Source organism: Podarcis liolepis (genome assembly GCF_965112155.1).
Source record: "Podarcis liolepis genome assembly, chromosome: 11".
Classification (NCBI taxonomy): domain Eukaryota; kingdom Metazoa; phylum Chordata; class Lepidosauria; order Squamata; family Lacertidae; genus Podarcis; species Podarcis liolepis.
Genome location: NC_139565.1, coordinates 27,791,261 through 27,810,317, shown reverse-complemented (window position 1 = coordinate 27,810,317; position 19,057 = coordinate 27,791,261). Strand labels below are relative to the sequence as shown.

At 41.7% G+C, this 19,057-nt stretch overlaps 1 protein-coding gene across 2 annotated transcripts in view; it reads right to left on the bottom strand.

The window, feature by feature from the left end:
- Positions 1-18,689, bottom strand: part of CHD1 (chromodomain helicase DNA binding protein 1) — a 46,968-nt gene extending 28,279 nt beyond the window's left edge. For both annotated transcript variants that reach the window (XM_083464371.1, XM_083464372.1), the window contains exons 1-6: positions 13,979-18,689; positions 12,026-12,225; positions 3,426-3,627; positions 2,529-2,633; positions 1,948-2,015; positions 389-538 (exon numbers count right to left, since the gene is read on the bottom strand). In XM_083464371.1, the coding sequence (XP_083320497.1) occupies positions 389-538; positions 1,948-2,015; positions 2,529-2,633; positions 3,426-3,627; positions 12,026-12,078 (578 nt within the window). In that variant the 5' untranslated portion in view covers positions 12,079-12,225; positions 13,979-18,689. The remainder of the gene's footprint in view (positions 1-388; positions 539-1,947; positions 2,016-2,528; positions 2,634-3,425; positions 3,628-12,025; positions 12,226-13,978) is intronic.
- Positions 18,690-19,057: the final 368 nt, after the last annotated feature.

The following is a 19,057-nucleotide window of genomic DNA, read 5'->3' as shown; positions in this document are numbered from 1 at the left end:
AAGACAGGCAGCTGTAAAATAGACTCCACCTGTCCTTGGAACACAAAAATTGCAAGACACAAACTCAGCCCAAGTAGGTTGAGTGCTCAAAAAGACTTCTAGCTTCTTTCTTTCTAGCTCGCAAACAAAGAGAAGCTTTGGCCTAAAGCAGTCTAAACTAGGTAGCAGATCATTCTGCAATGGAGGCAAGAAAAATAGTAGATATATGGAGAAAATGGGAGATGCCCCCTCAGCAAGAAGACAACTTTTCTTTCTTCTGCATCCCAGTGTACAAAGACTACCTCATCTACTTACTGGACTCCTAGATGGCAACATGTAGGGAGGATATTTATATTTTTTTTATCCAAACAAGGGGGACACTTTACAATCGAAAATATTTTTCACATACCTGCTTGGAGGCTTCCTGCTCTTGACCTTGTTTTTTGGCTCATAGTCAGATTCACTCTCTTCACAACTACTTTTATCTCTGCTTTCTTCCAAATCAGAATCTGAAGCAGTTCCAGAGACAGATCCTGACCCAGACATTTGCCAGTCTTCACTACATAAATTAAATTTACAAAAAGAACATTTATATACCTAAATGTAGATCAATAGAAGTAAGAATAATCTTACAAAATCAAGTTTTTAGTATAAAATTTTAAAGGGAGTGAGCCACTATCCTGACACATTTTGAAAACAACAATGTTGAACAAGTGAAATTAGCAGAAAATTTAATGTAGATGGAAGGTTAAACCTTTAACAGGAAAAGGGTTAAACCTTTAACTTTGCACGACTAAAATGAATAGTTAATGATTTACAGGAATTTGTGAATATTTCGGTAAGTAGTTATTTGCCACTTTCTTTAAAAATTCTGTCTCTACAGCTTTCACACAATAGGAGAACTATCTGGAATAATTCCAGATTCATTAAAATGAAATGCTAACTATATAGATTTTCCACATTAATGACTTTTTCTCACTGCCATCAATACTCAAACCTTCATATATTAAATAAACAAAGCAATATGTAAATTCTAGGAAAAACCTTTAAATGAAGCAAATCTCAGTGAAGCAAGGGGCTACTTAAAAAACCCAAATATGAACTGAATATATGAACCTTAATGAGACCTGCTGTGGTCCACAAATATGTTAGCAGCACTGGCCATGCTCCAAATTCTCCCCAACCCTAATGAGCCTCAGCCTTCCTTCTAATTCTGTAGCTGGAGGTAGGGGACCATCCTTATAATTGTACTGTACTGCTTTTTGGAGGCACTCGGAGAAGTAAAGCACAACTTTGGATAATCCAAAGGACAATTCCTTGGGGTGGATAATTTCTAAGGTTAAGCTCAGTAGAAAGGACAGTGGGAGAAGGGGCAGGGGCAAATTCCAAATTCAAAAGGACAGTTAGAGCTCCTTCAACATCAGATGCACTTCTGAAAGCTTCAGAACTGCAGTGGGATTGCAGAGATGACTACTCTCTCTCCCTTCAGTATCAAGCTCAGGAGGGAAGGGGCATGGAATTTTCCTGAGCTAGTAACATGCTTTTGAGGCATTTTATGAGTATATATAAAACAGTGTGATGTCAGAGACCTGATCTGCCTCAGTGAGAGAATGATGGGGTGATAGAAAGCAAACATTTTGGTTGGCCAGTTGCACAGAAAACATTCACCAGATGATGCTTAAGGGGCTTTAACCTCTTGGAAAGAAATATGTTCTGGGCAATTAAACTCCTAATACTGTTGCAGTTGTCTGTTTCTAAAATGAGAATATTTCCATGCAAAGATCTTAAATATGCAAATCCTAACGTGTCACTATATGGATAGCCATACAAGTATACAGATAAGCAAGTAGTTTATTCACTGGATACTAAGCAACCACTGAGATAAAATAACATTGATAACGTCATGTGCTCTACTGATCAGATAAATTTAAAACACTACATCAAGCTATGTAATACTTAATTTCCTACTCTTTATGTTTCTTCCTCTTGATTTCACTGGATGAGTCATCGGCAGAATCTTCACTACTTGATGAGTCCTGCATAGAAAAACAAAATATAAGGTCCATAAGGAAGTAAACAAACAGTCATTCTCTTAACACTGCTATTCCATTTCAACACCGAAGTTGCAGGAAATTTTGCAGGTAAGATGAGGAAGGATGGCACATTAAGTTTGGATGGCAAGGGACATTTGAAAAGTTGATCCTCAGTCCAACTACTGGTTGCCTCATTAAAGCTGCTTGTCAAATTAGCCCCTGAATTGGTCCTCCAGCCCATTTGAACTCGACACCTTTTTTCTTTTACAAGGGAATTCAACTACATATATTATAATCTTGTGAATACTGAAAGCAAGTATGACATACAGTCTTAAAGATACTGTGCTGGCCCCAAGAAAGGTAACAGTTGGCATCTACAGTAGTATACAAGTCAATGATTTGAAAGGTACTTTACTTAAAAGATACGTTGACTCCAATTTTTCTTTTAAAATACTGGCATTGGCTAGTAAAGATCTGTGTTTACATTTATATTTAAAATACTAGCTAACTATTCACCTCTTCTGAGCCACTGTTTGAGGATGCTGCTTTTGACTGCTGCTGCTGTTTCCTGAGCATTGCTGATCTCTGTACAGCCAGAATACTTGGGTTTGATTTCCAAAACTAAAGCAGAATTCAAATAAAAACAATTATGTAGTCACATAAAACACAAGCAATAAAATACATTCTTCAGTAAAGTCCACAAACTTTACAAGTAACAGGTAGATGCAAAATACAAGAAAAGTTATCAAGAAACAAATGAACACAATTGAAATATATTTATTCCACTGGGTGGGGTGGCCTGGGGACTTGATTCAACTGAAACGGTTACAGTTATATTGATATGCTAAGGATATCATGCCATCGTCAAAATTGCATCTAGAAGGCTATAATACTGTTGCCTTTTGTGTGGCAAAAATTAGACACGATTCTTTAATATACTATTTTGTAAGTTCCTTCTAAACTTAAAAGAGACTTTTACTTAAGAGTTGCCAGAAACATCCAATGTATTCACTGCTGCATGAACTGAGTTCCACATGTGGTACTTCTCTTTCCTCTTGAATCCTTGCACCCACCAGACCTGCTCTGGAGGGTGTTCCAATCCTCTGGAGCAGATTTTGAGGGTGCATGGGAGAGGAGGGTGAAGTTGTGCAAGCGCAAGTCTGTTCCACAAGTAGAATGGCAGCAGTGGATACAACACACGTTGCTGAATAACCCAGGCAGTGTTAATGTCAACACTGGGTATTTCTTAGAAAGGTGAAAGTTTGGCACTGCTGCCATCTGATATTTTTATCAGCATTTCCAATGTTTCATATTACTAAAGTACTTTCTAATTTACACTATTTATGCAGATGCTCACTTAATACAACAACCATTTAAATAGAGTTTCTCATTTGTGGAGAGAGTCCACCTTACCTCAGCTCCATCAACCTTTGGAGGTTTAGCTTGGACTTTCTTTTCCTTAGATGTATCAGACTCAGATTCTGATTGACTGCCAGACTCTGAACCAGAGTCTGAATCGCTGCTTCCCGACTGGCTGCTACTTCCATTGCTACTGCTTCCAGAACTTGAACCAGATCCAGAACCTGATGCTGAACCAGAATCATCATCTGACTGGCTGCAATTTTAAGTTAAAAGTAAATATTATAAGAAGGTTGAAGAACAGATTCAGGTGTGCAGTCCTCATTTAAAAGCCCCTTAAGTGTTAGCCTTAGATAGTAAATGTTGCTGCTTCAACAGTATGACCAGCTGATTATCAGTCTTTGCAGTAATGCCTGCATCTGCAAGTTGGAGTTCTCGCAATAAATCCCTCAAATGGAGTGTCAATGAATTAAGGAGCCTTGAATATGCTTTTTTTTAAAAAACACACATACTTAGAACATAGGATAAAGTACAGAATGGAATGACCTTAGACACCTAGTTGCTATTTAACTGAACACTGCATGCTGGACACAGGAATGTTAATGTTTCCCCATCCAAGTAACAATTGCTCAAATGTTAATTTGCCACATGCTTTAGAGCTATGGACGTGCAGTTGCATGCTTTTGCTTACATTTGCACACAAGCAACTTCCTCCAACAGACAGACAAAAATGTGTTTTAAACTTCAGACTCATATATTTAAAATGTAGATTTTCTAATGGCTTGTGTTGTGGAGCTTGGCAACTAATAGTCGATATATTTCAAACGGAGAGATAGACACAGATCTCTGACTGGTTTGAGGCTGACATTAAGGAAATGGAGCCTGTTATTGCTTGCAAAGTGAGAGCTCTTATGACCTACAAGTGTGCACCCTGCAAGAAGACTGGCAGGGAGTGATGCCCAGTGGATTGCCAGACAATGTGCCAATGACTACTGCCAGAGCATTCAACGTGCTACTGTCAGTGGTAACACTTGCAAAATGGATGCAGGCATGAAGAAAGCCTTGTACAAACAGTCAAGAAAAATGGACCACTGAAAACCTAGTTGGGAGAGATCATCACAAGCTGCAACAAGCAGATGAAGCAATGGGCAGAGTACCATCAAGAACTGTACTCATCAGAAAACATGGTCACTGAAACAGCAGTTGACAGTGTCCACACTCTGCCTGTCTTGAAAGAGATGAATGTTCCTCCCTTCCTCCTCTGACGAGCAGTAGAACGCCATAAACTCCCAGGAATGCAGTAAATTTGAAAGAGAAATAACAAACTTCTAGTACTCCACTCTGGCTCAGCATCATTAAGTAATTTTCTGACTTGGTCCTGTTTCCATTTATACTATTTTTAATGGGAAAATAGCACTGCAGAAAGGTCTCCATCAATAATTATAAGTGACAATAGTTATTGATCTTATGGCTCTGAATACCTGTTGGTGGAGAACATTAAAGGGTGAAGGCCATTATTGTCAAGGGACATCTAGTATGCCACTGTGGAAAATCGGATGGTGGCCTATTTTCAGCAGGGGCTCTCTTTATGTTATTATAAATGTTATCACACCTACACATCCAATGGAAATGAGGTGTCCTCCAAATGGTCGTTTGAATAAAGTAGGAGTGCGCTCGCGCTCTCTCTCTCTCTCTCTCTCTCTCTCTCTCTCTCTCTCTCTCACTCATCACCACAGCTTGCATTAGTAATGTTTAAAAGTATCAGGTGGTCTGCAGAGTACTTGAGATAAGACTATTCCATTTATGATTTCCAATGATTTCCAAATACTAAATTGATTAACATTGAGTCTTGGAAACAATGATTTTCTTCAGGTCAAGGAGGGGGCTATTCTACTGATAAGCTCCCTAGGTCCGTTGATGCAAAGATTTTATTTTATGTGTTTTTTAAGCTTTCACATCTGTAGCAGAATAATCTCTTCATTACTATTTGCTACATCTCAACTTCTATTATTTCAGTATGTTTTTTCTAACTAGATGGATATAATTTCCCTATTAAAACTTGATGTTAGTCATATACAATTTCTATATTGGCTAGGATCCATTATTATTCATCTGTTCCCAAGCTAGCTAAGGTGTTGATTTAATCAATTTGACCATACTACACAAGTGCCTCCAGATTGAAATATCATTTCCCCCTCCCTCATTGCATTTCATTATCAGCTTTCAGTTTCCTGTTCACCTACTAATCAGTTAATAAAAAGCAATTATGTAAGTATCAGTTAAATTTGTAAGTGTTTCAGACAAACTAATTAGACATCATTGTGTTCATATTTGAGTATAAGATTGCATTCAGATGATCACATCTTGGCCTAGTAACAAAAAAACACATAGACAATTTTTTTCTTTCCTTCTCACAGGTTGGGAAATAAACCAGGAATTCTCAGAATCAGTTTTACTACTGAACTAGGAAACTATGGCTTCTAAAAAAGTCAAGATATAAAGTCACAGTTTAAAGTTAGTTTCATAACATGGCATATTTAGAAACCATTAACCTGTTGTGGCCAGTTTGGATATAGTGAGAAACTATAGTTAACTGAAACTTCCTGGCTTTTCATTTGCTCATGCAACATGAAATAGCTGCATGGGGAGGAACAGGTCTCATTCATATATCCTTTGAGATATGATCATCCAAACAAGACAAGTATCTTGCTATATTTACTTCATACACTATCAGTAACAGTATTTTAAATTAGCCAAGAATGGACTTTGTCGGAGCAAGCATAATATCCAATCCTTAACTTTAATATGAAAACTCATGAGCTCCTCAATTGTCTCTAAAGCATTATGTGCAATTTTGGTTCAAGTTTGTTCTACTACTTTCAATACAGTGGTACCTCGGTTTAAGAACTTAATTCATTCTGGAGGTCCGTTCTTAAGCTGAAATTGTTCTTAACCTGAGGTACAACTTCAGCTAATGGGGCCTCCCGCTGCCGCCGCCGTGCGATTTCTGTTCTCATCCTGAAGCAAAGTTCTTAACTCGAGGTACTATTTCTGGGTTAGCTGAGTCTGTAACCTGAAGCATTTGTAACCTGAAGTGTATGTAACCCGAGGTACCACTGTACGTACGTTTTCTGTGATATCCAAAATCAGGAAACTGGCTTATTCCAATTGTTAGTTCAAACAAACTCAAATTTGAACTCACAGAATCCGAACAAGTGCAATTTAACATGGAATCTTTCAATCTCCTCCCCTTGCAAATGGAAAAGGGAGGAATATGTGAGGCCAAGATTTGCCACAGATTGTTATTATCATTTTTTTTAAAAAAACAAACACACAGCTTGATCGAAAAACAGGCCTTTGAAAAAAAAAACGTTTTAAAGTAACATTGTCTCAAATGAATACAAAGTACATACAACTAATGGTACCATTTCAGAAAATAGTAGGATCTACAACGTTATGATACATTTCAGTGTCACACTGAAAGCAAAGAGCTAATGATGTTACATACTAACAGCTGCACCAACAAAATTAAGTCTCAAAAACCTCACGTTAAAAAATACTTTGCTCATAAAAGCAGACCACCTAATTATTATTATTAATTTTATTTCTATACCGCCCTATACCTGAAGGTCTCAGGGCGGTTCACATAGAGGATCACATACATAAAATCAAAATACAAACAACCGAATTAAAAAAAAACCTAAAAAGAGCCAGCATTTTAAAAAGGGTATAGGATGTAGATCAGGTCAGGCAAAGGCCTGGTTAAAAAGGAACATTTTTGCCTGGCGCCTAAAGGTGTATGGTGAAGGTGCCAGGCGAACTTCCCTGGCACACATGGGGAACCACTGCAGAAAAGGCCCATTCTTGTGTTGCCACCCTCCTGACCTCTCAAGGAAGAGGCACACGAAGAAAGGGCATCACAAGATAATCTCAGGGTCCAGCTGGTTCATATGGAAAGAAGCAATCCTTGAAGTATTGTGGTCCTGAGCTGTTTAAGGCTTTATAGGTAAAAACCAGCACTTTGATTTGGGCCTGGAAACTAATTGGTACCCAGTGCAATTGGACCAGGATCAAATGCACATTAAATAAGCAGACCAACAGAGTCTACTTACTATTTTCAGTCTAAAACTTATGCCATGTTAATCTTTTAAGTTCAGAAAAGAACTTTTAAGTTCAAAACTATTTCCTGTACATGTATTGGCACTTTTAAATAATCTCTACTACAAATTTTACATTTATCCAATTTTCACAAGTTAAGAATTTTTACCTCCCACAATATGACCTCTGTGACCAGATTTGACTACTAAAGACCTTAAACTGACCTTAGAAGCCTAGCTTTATTGTTCTGCCTTGCAAAGAATTGAAGCACTACCAAACCAATAAAGCCTGTTCAATGTATTAGTTGAAAAAAGTACTCAGTGCTTCCCAGGCTCCGCTGAAAATCAAATTGGTTGAATTCAAAGCAGTTTTGTAACTACAGATGTCACAGCTCATTTGGATCATAGCAGTGTTGAGGCAAAAGGACAGTGTACCAATAGGGGAAAAAACACCCTGATTTATAATTTATAAATTAAGTTATAATTAAAACTGTCTCAGACAAAAGAACTAGAGACAGTAGGCTGCAATCTGTTGATTCCAGGGGAGACTGAGAATCTAGAATCAGTTTTGAGAATATGCACCATGACACATAAAACAGGCTCTACCCCAACAAACTATTTGTCGGATAGGACACATTTACTTATTACTAGGGCTGTCAACCAATCAAGAAATTCTATTCTTTTGAATATAGATTTACAATATGCTACTTTGATTAATCAAATAATTAGATCATTTACTAAACAATAAATTGAGATATCAAATGCTAAACCCAGATTTCAAAATTTTTCATTATTTTAATTAGGCATACTTCTAAGGATCAGCGTGGCAAACCCAGCAGAGAAAAGTAGTATCATCATGCTAACTGCTAATAATAACCACACACATTTATTCCATTCTTTAGTCTCTAAAGTGTTTCAAATACATACATACATATCAGACTATTCAAAAAGAAAAGAAAACCCCATAAGGTAGGTTGTTGGTATTGCCCTGCTTTCACAAATGATGATTAAGACAGAGGGACCATCTTATAAATTCATGACAGAAGAGACATTCAGATGGGAACATGTATTTTAATGTGGTAAGCAAGAGTCAGAACTAGCCGCAGAGCATGCTTTAATAGTGCCTGGGGCGCACATGCGCTGGGGGGGACAGGTGCAGGAGGGAAAAGGAGCTCACTGCGCACCAGCCCAGCCCTTGCTGCCACTGGAGCAGCACCAGCCCTGAGCTGTTTTGTGAGGCTGGAATGATCCCAGCCTCACAAAGCAGCACAGGACTGGCTTGGGGAGGACGGTGTGAGCAGCAGCACCCCTCCCCTGAAAAAAGGCACCCAGGTCAATCACTCCAGCAGTCCTCCCCCATGCTATGCCCCTGGTCAGAACCCATTTCCCCTCCCTCATCCCTGAGTACATGCATCCTACATTCATTTTCTCCTACAACCATATACGGTACGTCATGCTTTTATAATTTCCACACCACTCCACAGACACTGTTCCAGCCCTCCTCCTCTCTCATTTCCTCAGCCTCCTGGCCTCTGTCTGCTAACTAACCCTAGCCCACCTCTCTCCATGTCATCTTTCCTCCTGTCTTACATAGCTATAGTTAATCCTTGGGTATCTAATACACCTTCTCAGTAGAATACAAATAGCTGAAAGAATACAAAAGCATGGGACTGAAGTGGTAGTGGCTGGCAAGATCACAAAGCCTTCTCAGGCTGCCTTAAAGTGATTTTACTCAATGTAGTTCCCTGAGGGAAATAGACATTTTGGGAGGGTTTTGAAGGGGCACTTCCACAGCTGAGAAGTCAGATGCCACAAAGACACTCTATTGCATTCCACAACTTTCTGACCAAAACTTTCCCACGAATGCAACAAAGCTGTTAAGAACAGCAAGTAGACAGGCAGACTGGATTATTCAGACATATAGAGCATCTTTATAAATGATAAGAATGGCTTGATTACAAATTTATCTTGTTTCATATTAGCCTGCCAATGAGCATGACCTGGGAATCCCTTTAATATTCCACTAATATGGAAAATATATGAATTATTCCACCAAATACACTTAAAGAAAAGCATACTCAAACTATCAAAATTCTTAAAACAGAACATAATCGGGCAATTTCATCTGCATCCCAAGTTGTATCCATATAAGCACAATTATACTACCTCTCATGCACTACTTCCAAGTCTCCAATATATTTCCAGATGTATTAAGAGAAATGACAAACTACTAATCTGCAGTCTGCAGGAGATGAAGGCTGGGATGGAAAGCGGGAGCAATTCTGGGTAGCTTCTGCTACACATTCCACCAGGCTGCAGAAACAGGCAATGCCAAACCTCACTAGTAACTACAGGCTGCTTCCACAACTAGTACTGATGGGGATCACCTATCTACAAATCAAGTAACCATCTTTGTGACACAGCTGTCTGTGCCATAATAGCTAAGGCTCAAATGACAGCTGCCCTTGAGTTTCCATACTACAATAAAAATGGAGGGTCACATTATTTTTGTACCAAAACATTACCAAATACAGAATATTCATGGGAGTGTTAGGATAAAGGGAAACCTTGTAATTTTAATCTACAAGAACCATGAAAATAATTGAGCTGTTCCTCACATTTTAAGTTCAGAGTGGTAGTAGGTTCGAGAGAGAAAACAAACTACATCTTCCATACAACACAATTTATAGAATTCACTGCTGAAATTTGGTGTGGTGGCCACTACCTGAGATGGCTTTAAAGGAGGATTAGATGGTCGTGAAGTACAGGAATAAGCAGCAGTTGGCATCACGTTCTCACATGCTTATGAGAAACCCACAAGCAAGATATGAGGACAACAGCATTCTTCTCGCTTGCGTTCCCCACCAACTGTTATTCCGAGGCATGCCATCAATATACGCTACGCAGTGCATGCAGGTTCAGAGGCGCTATGCTACTGAATAGCAGTTACTGGGTTGTGGGGAGAGGACTATTCCTTTCATGTCCTACTGGTGGGTTTTCCAGAAGAATTCACTACATACAGTGGTACCTCGGATTAAGAACTTGATTCATTCCGGAAGTCTGTTCTTAACCTGAAACTGTTCTTAACCTGAGATACTACTTTAGCTAATGGGGCCTCCCGCTGCCACCGCGCAATTTCTGTTCTCATCCTGAAGCCAAGTTCTTAACCCGAGGTACTATTTCTGGGTTAGCGGAGTCTGTAACCTGAAGTGTCTGTAACCTGAAGCGTCTGTAACCCGAGGTACCACTGTATAGCCACACTGTGATCAGGATGCTGGATTAGAGCAGGGCTCCTCTTACATTCTCTAAAGCTTCTAATTTATAAACATGTAGTGTTTTCAACATACATGAACAAACAAACCTATCCATTTGTTTTTTGGAATCCCTTAAAGAACAAAAAGAGACACATTAAGTGGCCTTCTAAGACAGGCCTTATCAGAGGCAAGTCCAATTTTACAGCTAGCTACTCAGCTAGGGGGTGTTCTGATATCTAGCTTGTGAGAACCACTGCTCAAGACACCCTACAGCACGTAAGATATGACCATACAAGGAAAACTACATGATATATACAATTCAATTCACTATAGTACAATTCAGTACAATTCAATATATACATTCTTAAGTTCCATTCAACAGTGTTTACTTGCAAATAAAATGGCATAGGATTGGATCCTTTATTTGCAAGACTGGGCAACACACAAGTGTATATAAGTGTATATAAGAACTCTGCTGGACTGGGCCAAAGGCCTGTCCTCAGTGGCCAACCAAATGCATATGGGAAGCTCACAAGGAGAATTTGAATACAACAGCAGCCTTCCCACCTGTGATTTCCAGTATTCAAATGCATACTGCCTGCAACACTAGAGAATGAACATAACCCTCACTGGTACAAGTCCCAAGATACTATGTGCTACTTCACATGGGTTTGCTCTGAAATAAGGTTCAAATCTTAAGATGGTATAGAATTGGATTCAAGTTTATTTAACCAGGTAAGTATGGAATGCAGGAATTAGCTACTCCAGTTCCAGCACTCACTCTAGATGAAACCATTCCTTGGTTCCATGCAAATATGGAGGTGGTACTCCCTCCTCTCACCCTTAAAACACAACACAAGGAGGACATGAAGTACCACTGAGACAGAAAGTGAGAAATTCAAGTGAGGAACATGATTCTGGAGCAGGAACCTTCTAAGATATGGTCACAAAATGTATCCTATGGAGATCACTTAGTCCTGTGTAATCAGATACATATGACAGGCTGGGCTAAGCACCCTATCTAAACCATTACACATACTGTTGTTGCAAAGACATGCATATTTGAGTGTTAGTTAACCATATTCCATTACTGTTTGAGGCACACCATTAATGGATTCACTAGAATTGGGTCCTGAGCCTTGTGCACACTCTTATTTCTAAGTAAATTCAATTAGTTTCCAGAGTCCTTATTTGAAATAAGAATGCTTGGTCCGATACTTCAAAATAAGCAATTTAATTATGGTAAAGACTTCACTTTCACAAAAATGTAAGATTTACCAGAGACAAATCTTTAAGTACATACCTTGATTCTCCACTACTGTTCCTTGCACTTTCTTCATCACTGTGCCCATTCATTGTAAATATTCACCAAAATAAAAATATAAATAAAGTTCTTCCAGTTTGGAAGCTGGATATGAAATGTCCACTTAAGAGAGTCGTCTTCCTCGCTCTTCAGATATTTCACATGTAACTTCAGCGGTTATTTGTTTTTCCCAAGTTACCCTAAAAAATGAATACACAAATAATAAAGATGTGAAATGTTTACAAATCTGTAATCTATTTGAGGATACTGCAGTAAACTAGCTGGATATGTGCAGTTCATCAGATTCTTGAATTATTTGTTACATTTATAACCCTGCATTCCCATCCCCCATCCATTTTCGAATTACACCAAACCCATGAGATAGTGACTGGCCCAATGTTGCTTTGTAGCTGAGTGGGGGATTTGAACCTGAGTCTCTCCAGTCCTAGTTTGACATTGAATAATGGATTCTCTCAGTGATCTTTAACCTGTAAGTTCATACAGAAGGGTCAGTATTATTCTTCAGAGGCTAAGTAACTTCATACACAGGAAAACCCAATTTGATCCTTTCTGAAGCATTCTGACATTGATCTAATTAGCAGTGCCATTAGTGGCAGTGCCAAGGGAAAGCAAGGGAGTAGTGCTGGTGCAGGCTGGAACTTTTTTCTTCTGAAAGTAAAGCTGCAATCCTAAACCAACTCACTAGAGCATGTCCTATTATAACAATTCATCTGACTTCTGAGTAAACATACATAGGACTGTGTTGTAAGCAACATGCATACATGAACCATTTTATAAATTTGCACCAGTAAAATGCAGCTTGCTCACTCCCGTTAAAACTACAGTCTCCTGACTGCTTACTTGAGAACTGAAACTGCAAGTAAACATAGGTAAGACTGATTTATAACAAAATTGTTTTCCTGACCCATAGTGAATGTACAAATCACAGATCCCAACTATGATTTCTATGGCATTGCCCCTTTCAAAATCCTATACTAAGGCCAGCTCTGTTAAGTAGCTGGAATTACTCTTGTGCTGCTAATTCTTACTGCCACCAGCACAAGAGCAATTTCTAGCTACTTAGAAAGTCAGCGTCCTTTGGGCACCATACAAGCTAACAGGGAATACCATAGCAGCAAAGATCATCTACTTGGTCTCAATCAACCCAGTTATATATATATATTTAAGGGAACCAAGCAAAAGGCGGGGCCACTGATCAGAGCAGCAGGAAGGCACCGCACCGAGTCCCTGATAGCCAGCCTGTCAGCCAATGAGCAGCGGGCCTCGTGGATTTAGTGGGTGCCAAAACAAATGGGCTTTCTCCCCTCCCTCCGGTTCCCCCCTTATCGCGGCGGGTGTCTCCTGCTGCTCCTCGCGGGGCGCCTTTCCCACTATTACTGCCGCCGCTTCTTTTTTAGGCCGGCCGCGGTCCTCCCGCCTTTCCCCTCCTCGCCCCGCTTGCGAAAGCCTCGCTGCGTCCTGCATAACCGCCTCTCCTCGGCCGCCTGGTAAACAAAGGGAGATGGCGGGGGAAGCCGGAGGAGGGGGAAAAAGACAACCAGCAGCAGCACCGCGGTCGGCTCCTGCGAGCCTCTATATGGGGGTGGAGGGCGGGGGCTGAGAGCGAGAAAGCGAAGGCGGTCGGACAAACGGACCGGCCTGAGGCGCAGCGGCTGAACAAAAGCGGCGTTTCTCCACCTCAGTTCGCCCGCTTTCCACACAGAACCGAGCAAAACCGCCTGGGCCGGGCCCTTTCCTTCCTTCCTTCCTTCCTTCCTCAAGCCGGAGCCTCGGCTCCCAACTCCCGTCTAGCTGGCTGGCTCCCTCCCTCTCTCTCCGCCCTTCCATTGCCCCACCGCGGCCTACACAAGGCGACCAGGCCAGGTATGGCGTGCCTCTCTCCGATCCCCACAGCCTGCCCTCTTCCTTCGCTCTCCGTCGGGCCGCACTTACCGCCAGGCCTGCCTGGGCCTCTCCTGAGGAGCCAGCGAGGGGGAGAGCGCTGCAGCCGGGCCTCGAGGAAGGAAGGAAGGAAGGAGCGCTCCGGGGCCTGCCGGGATCTCTTCCCTCTCTCCTCTTCCCTCTGCCGCTTCTCTGGCCCTCCCTCTTGGCCTACCCGGAAAAAAAGAGGGGGGCGGGAGGGAGGGAGAAGCAGCGCGAGCCCCCTCAGAAACAGAGAGAAGCGGTTTAATAGGGAAGAGCGCGGCGGGAGGGAAGAGAACGGGTTAAAAAAACCACCCCGAGGTGAGCGGGCGCGCGACGCCGTTGCTTTAAGTCCTCCCGGCCGCCGCCGCCATCACGCTGCCGCAGCCGCTCCGTACAGCGTCCTCCTCCTCTTTCCGTCACCCCCTCCCCTCCCCTCGTCCGATGGAAACCCCGGGCGTGATGTCAGCCCTGGGACAGAGCGGGAAGGGGAGGGAGGAGTCACGGGCGAAGGGAAGCGGGCGGCGCGGCTCGCGCAGGACGACCGTGGCGACGTCGGCGGCCGCGAGGAGGCGGGAGCAGGAGAAGAGGGCCGCGCCAGGCCTGCCGGGAGAGAAGAGAGCGGGGAGCCTGTGGCGCGCGTGGAGTGGTCACGAGGGGTCTGTGGGAATTGCGGCTCGTGGGGTGAGGGAGGGCGCCGTCAGTGACTCCACTTTATAAACCCACTTCGCTTTTGCTGCCCGCGTGTGAATACTCTTCTCCATAGCAGCCGACTCCTAGGGGCCGAGGGTGTCTTCACCCCACCAATCAAATTTTTAAAGGGGCTGAGCCCCTCCACCCCCAGTTGATGGGCATTGCCATTCACATAGTGTGTGTGCAGCGCATCATGTGATGGATTATGTGGGGCGGGGCTTACCTGGGAGCCCCCCTCCCATTTTTTTATATTCAAGTTGGCACCGCTGCTTTTCTCTTCTCCCCAAAACTTACGATCTCTCAAATTCACTGTACCTCGATGAGGGGTTATGCAAGCCTTACGATGTTGAAGGCGAAGCTCTGTGAGGAAGAAAAGCAGAACTTGTTGCTGTCTCTCTCGTCCCTTCCCCCCTCCTTTTCTCTTTTTGTTTGTTTGTTTGGGTTTCTACATTCATCCTTCCAGCAGGCAGAAATTCAGCAGGTGGGGAGGATTTCCTTTCAGGATTGTTGTTGGAATGTTTGCTGTTACAGTTTGAACTTTGCTTCCATTTGATCATTGTAATAGATTGCTTTGAAATCATTTTTGCACTTTTAAGTCCCCCAATCCCCGCCCCCCACAACCTGCCTTTTCTTTGCCTGACCTGCCCCATGTTTTGCCCAACCAAAAGTGGCAACCCTACTTGCTGTATTTTCCACTTCTCAGCTGCTTGAGAACTCAATAGTTGTGTCCTACTTCCTTGTAGTAGTTTCAGGCTGCAATTCTGGAGTCAGTGGCTATTTTCTTCTGGAGTTAGCTTACTTAGGGACAGGCTTCCGTGCTTGGTTGGTGAAAGTCCCACCATTCATATGCCTTTAAAGTGTATGTGCTTTATAACTTCGAAAAGATGTAGTTGCTGCTTGTGGAAGCTATATTGCCCTCCCCTTTCCAGTTGGAAGGCTATGTGCACTGGTTTTCAAGGCGGGAAAACTGCTCAAGCTGTGTATTCCACAGAGTAGCTGACTAATAGGAGCATTATGTAAGGCTGTGAACTGTGGCTGAGTTCACGGAAGCTGTGATTAATACTGGGACACAATTGGGAAACCCAAAATTTGGTTGGGAATATAGCCTTCTAGTGCCAGGTTTGTAAAACAGCTCAGTTCACAGCCACACTTCACATCTGGCAAATGCTTGTGGTAGGAAAGGCTGATTTCAAGTGAGATTTCTGAATCAGAATTCAAACTTAATTTCCTGCTCTTAATTATCAACTTGTGTCCCCCCCCCCTTCTGAGACAAACTTTCCGTAAAGCACAATAATAGTTTTCATCTCTCAGATCAAAACTGGGCTACGAAAGAGAGCGCCACACCAGCAAAACATGTGTTCTGTCCAGCTTCTTCCATGGTTCTTCCTACCTTACGTTTTATGGCCATTGTCATCTCTAAAAGCACAGCTGTTATGAATATAGCTATGCTTCCAGCACATCTCCTGACATTTGAAAGATGAAGCAAATACATGGGTCACCCCCTCATCCAGTAGAGATCAGTTGCTCTCTACAGCACATCCAGTCTTAAGGCATCTGTATGCTACCAACTTTGTTTTAACTAAGATCAATTTGGTTTCTTGCAGTGAAATCTGAGAACTATAGGTTGTTCTTTTTTAAAGTTTTGGTTAGAATTCAGTTTTATAGATAGTAAAATTGTGTTCAAAGCTGCTAGATTCCTGCCTGCTTCCCACACTTCAAAGACTCTTAACTCCAAAATTCTTTGGAAAGAATCTATGGCTGTTAAGTTTGTTTGTAGCATAGGTCTTAAGGCAGAATTGGATAACCTATGGCCCTCCAAATGTTGTTTGACTCCTATCAGCCCCAGCTAACATGGTCAATGGCCAGGGATGAAGGAAGTTGTAGTCCAGCAATAGACTGTTCATCCCTGTCTTATCCCTGCAAATCACAGTAGATTTCTAAGAGGAATACAGGGTGTTTGTTGAGGGGAATAACTCAATTCTTCCAGGTACAAACTACAAAGTTTTCAGATATTCAAGAAGACGTTTCTCAAGAAGGCATTCTTTCCTTGTTTATACTTAGGTTATGCAATATATAACCAACCAATTTGCAGCCAACAGTATTTATATTATTCATGATGCCCCTTTAAATACGTAGGCATAAATCCAACGGAGACATGCTTAATCCCACTGATTTCAGCAGGCTTAACCATGCCTAACTTTGTTGGGTTTAGTCCTTAACTTTTGAATTTAAAACAGGTTTATACTCAGTTTAATCAATCAGTTATGGAGATAGAAAGCCAGCAGGAGTAGGTAACTTCCTGTGTAATGTACAGGGCATCACATGTATGGTTATCTGCTGGCAGGGAACAAATTGTTGGTGTGTCCCTAAGACAATGAGCTCCTGGCTCTTTGTTCCCTTGAGGCTAGGGTAGCTAACCTGGAGAAGCTAAGAGAGGTATGTATATGAGATCTTCAAGGTTATGGCACAATATAATCTGTTGTGATGGAGAATGGAGCCTTGGGGATAGGAAGGCATCATACTGAGGAAGAGAGAAATAGTTGTTTAAAAGGGGCCCATTTGATGATGAACAGCAATGAGGTGGAGCTGTAATAGGCATGTTTACTGCAAGGTGACTTGCCTGCAAAGTGTGAAGGATATGGATATTGAATGCCATCTAGAAAATGCAGAAGAGAAATCCGTGGCTTTGGTGCACGTTGATCCAAGTGCTGTTGAGAAAAGTAGTGCTGCAGTCCTAGAAGAAGAAAACTTAGCTAAGATTTTTAAATTCAGGATCTCCAAAGAAGCATTTCAGGACATTTTATAAATGTCCAAATCCGGGGCTACTTTCAGCGAATGGATAACAGGGTGGTGGTGTGGGGAAAGGCTTTATATAGCATGGGTACTGGGGAGATTTTGGTTCAAGCAAAGCTGGTAGAGTGGTTAAACCACTGCGGAACTGGAAAACTGCCACTTGATATCAGAAAGCTTGCAGATCAGCTTTTAAATTCTTTCCTGTTTGAAAGCCATCAGGAGCTTAGACTCATCGGGTTCAGGATGATCCTTCCATAAAGAATAATGGTGTAAGTCTTCCAGGTCATATAATTAACGATAGGGCAGAATATGCAAGAAGTCATGACATGACATAGATGAAAAAGGGGAGGAATGCTTCCTATGGGAAGAACTGTAGCAGCAACATACTTGCATGCTTTGCTTTGTTCTGAGGGAGGTAGATTTGATACGAGAATTGTATTGTCATGCCTTTGCCAAAGCTATGAGAATAATCTTGAAATGGTTCTTTATTTTCAATTACTGGGAAAGTGCACATTGGAATTCTTGGAAAGACCCAAAACCTTTTGATACAGTAAATGCTTTGGAACATTTAATCATAGGATTCAGTCCAGGGTTGCATCCCAAGAGGTGCCCAAGATCTGAAGTGAGATATATGTGCTGTCAGACTGATTGGAAACAGTAATCACAGTGCTAACAAATATGTAAGTGGAAGGCATAGCCACATTTAATTTCAAAGTAGGGGGGGGGGGATGAGGAAATTGGTTAAAAGAGGGTATCAAGAGGGCCAATTCTCTTTAGGATGCATGGAAGTTATTTAAAACCACAATAACAGAAGCTTGGCTAGCATGTATGCTACTGATTGAAAAGCTGCAAACAATCCAAGAGCTTGCCAATATGGTTTACAAGTAGAGTCAGGGAAGCTATAATAGTTGAGAAGGCTTCCGTGGAGCCTGGAGGGTCTTGTTCATGCAAGGAGAATGAAAAGAAGCAGTAATACTGGGGGAAAGAATTGCAGGTAACAATAAGTGGGAGGGGAAAGAAAGTAAGAAATAAATAAATGGCAAAAAAGATAAACAATAAACACTGCATTAAATATATCAGAAGCAGGAAATAGCTAGGTAGGTATTGGACTGTATGTGTCAACAGTTTGGGGACAATAGTTTTGGTTATGCCTAGCCATGTATCCTGGAACTCTGCTTACGATTGAACCTGTACTGTACTTGGAGTTGATGCTAAGATCGTGTGATGATTTTATCAATAAAGCTTTCATGATTTACTGACCTGAGAATCATGAATCCTTCATCCATGGGTGAAAGCACTAAGTTACATAGATTCCTAACAACATCACCACCACATTGAAAGGGACATGAAGCAACTGAATGTTGACATGTATAAATGTTGCTGTTTTCATTGACAAAAAGGCATATTATCATGGTATAAAGGTAAAGGGACCCCTGACCAATAGGTCCGGTCGTGAACGACTCTGGGGTTGCAGCGCTCATCTCGCTTTACTGGCTGAAGGAGCCGGCATACAGCTTCCGAGTCATGTGGCCAGCATGACTAAGTCGCTTCTGGCGAAACCAGAGCAGCGCACGGAAACGCCATTTACCTTCCCACCAGAGTGGTACCTATTTATCTACTTGC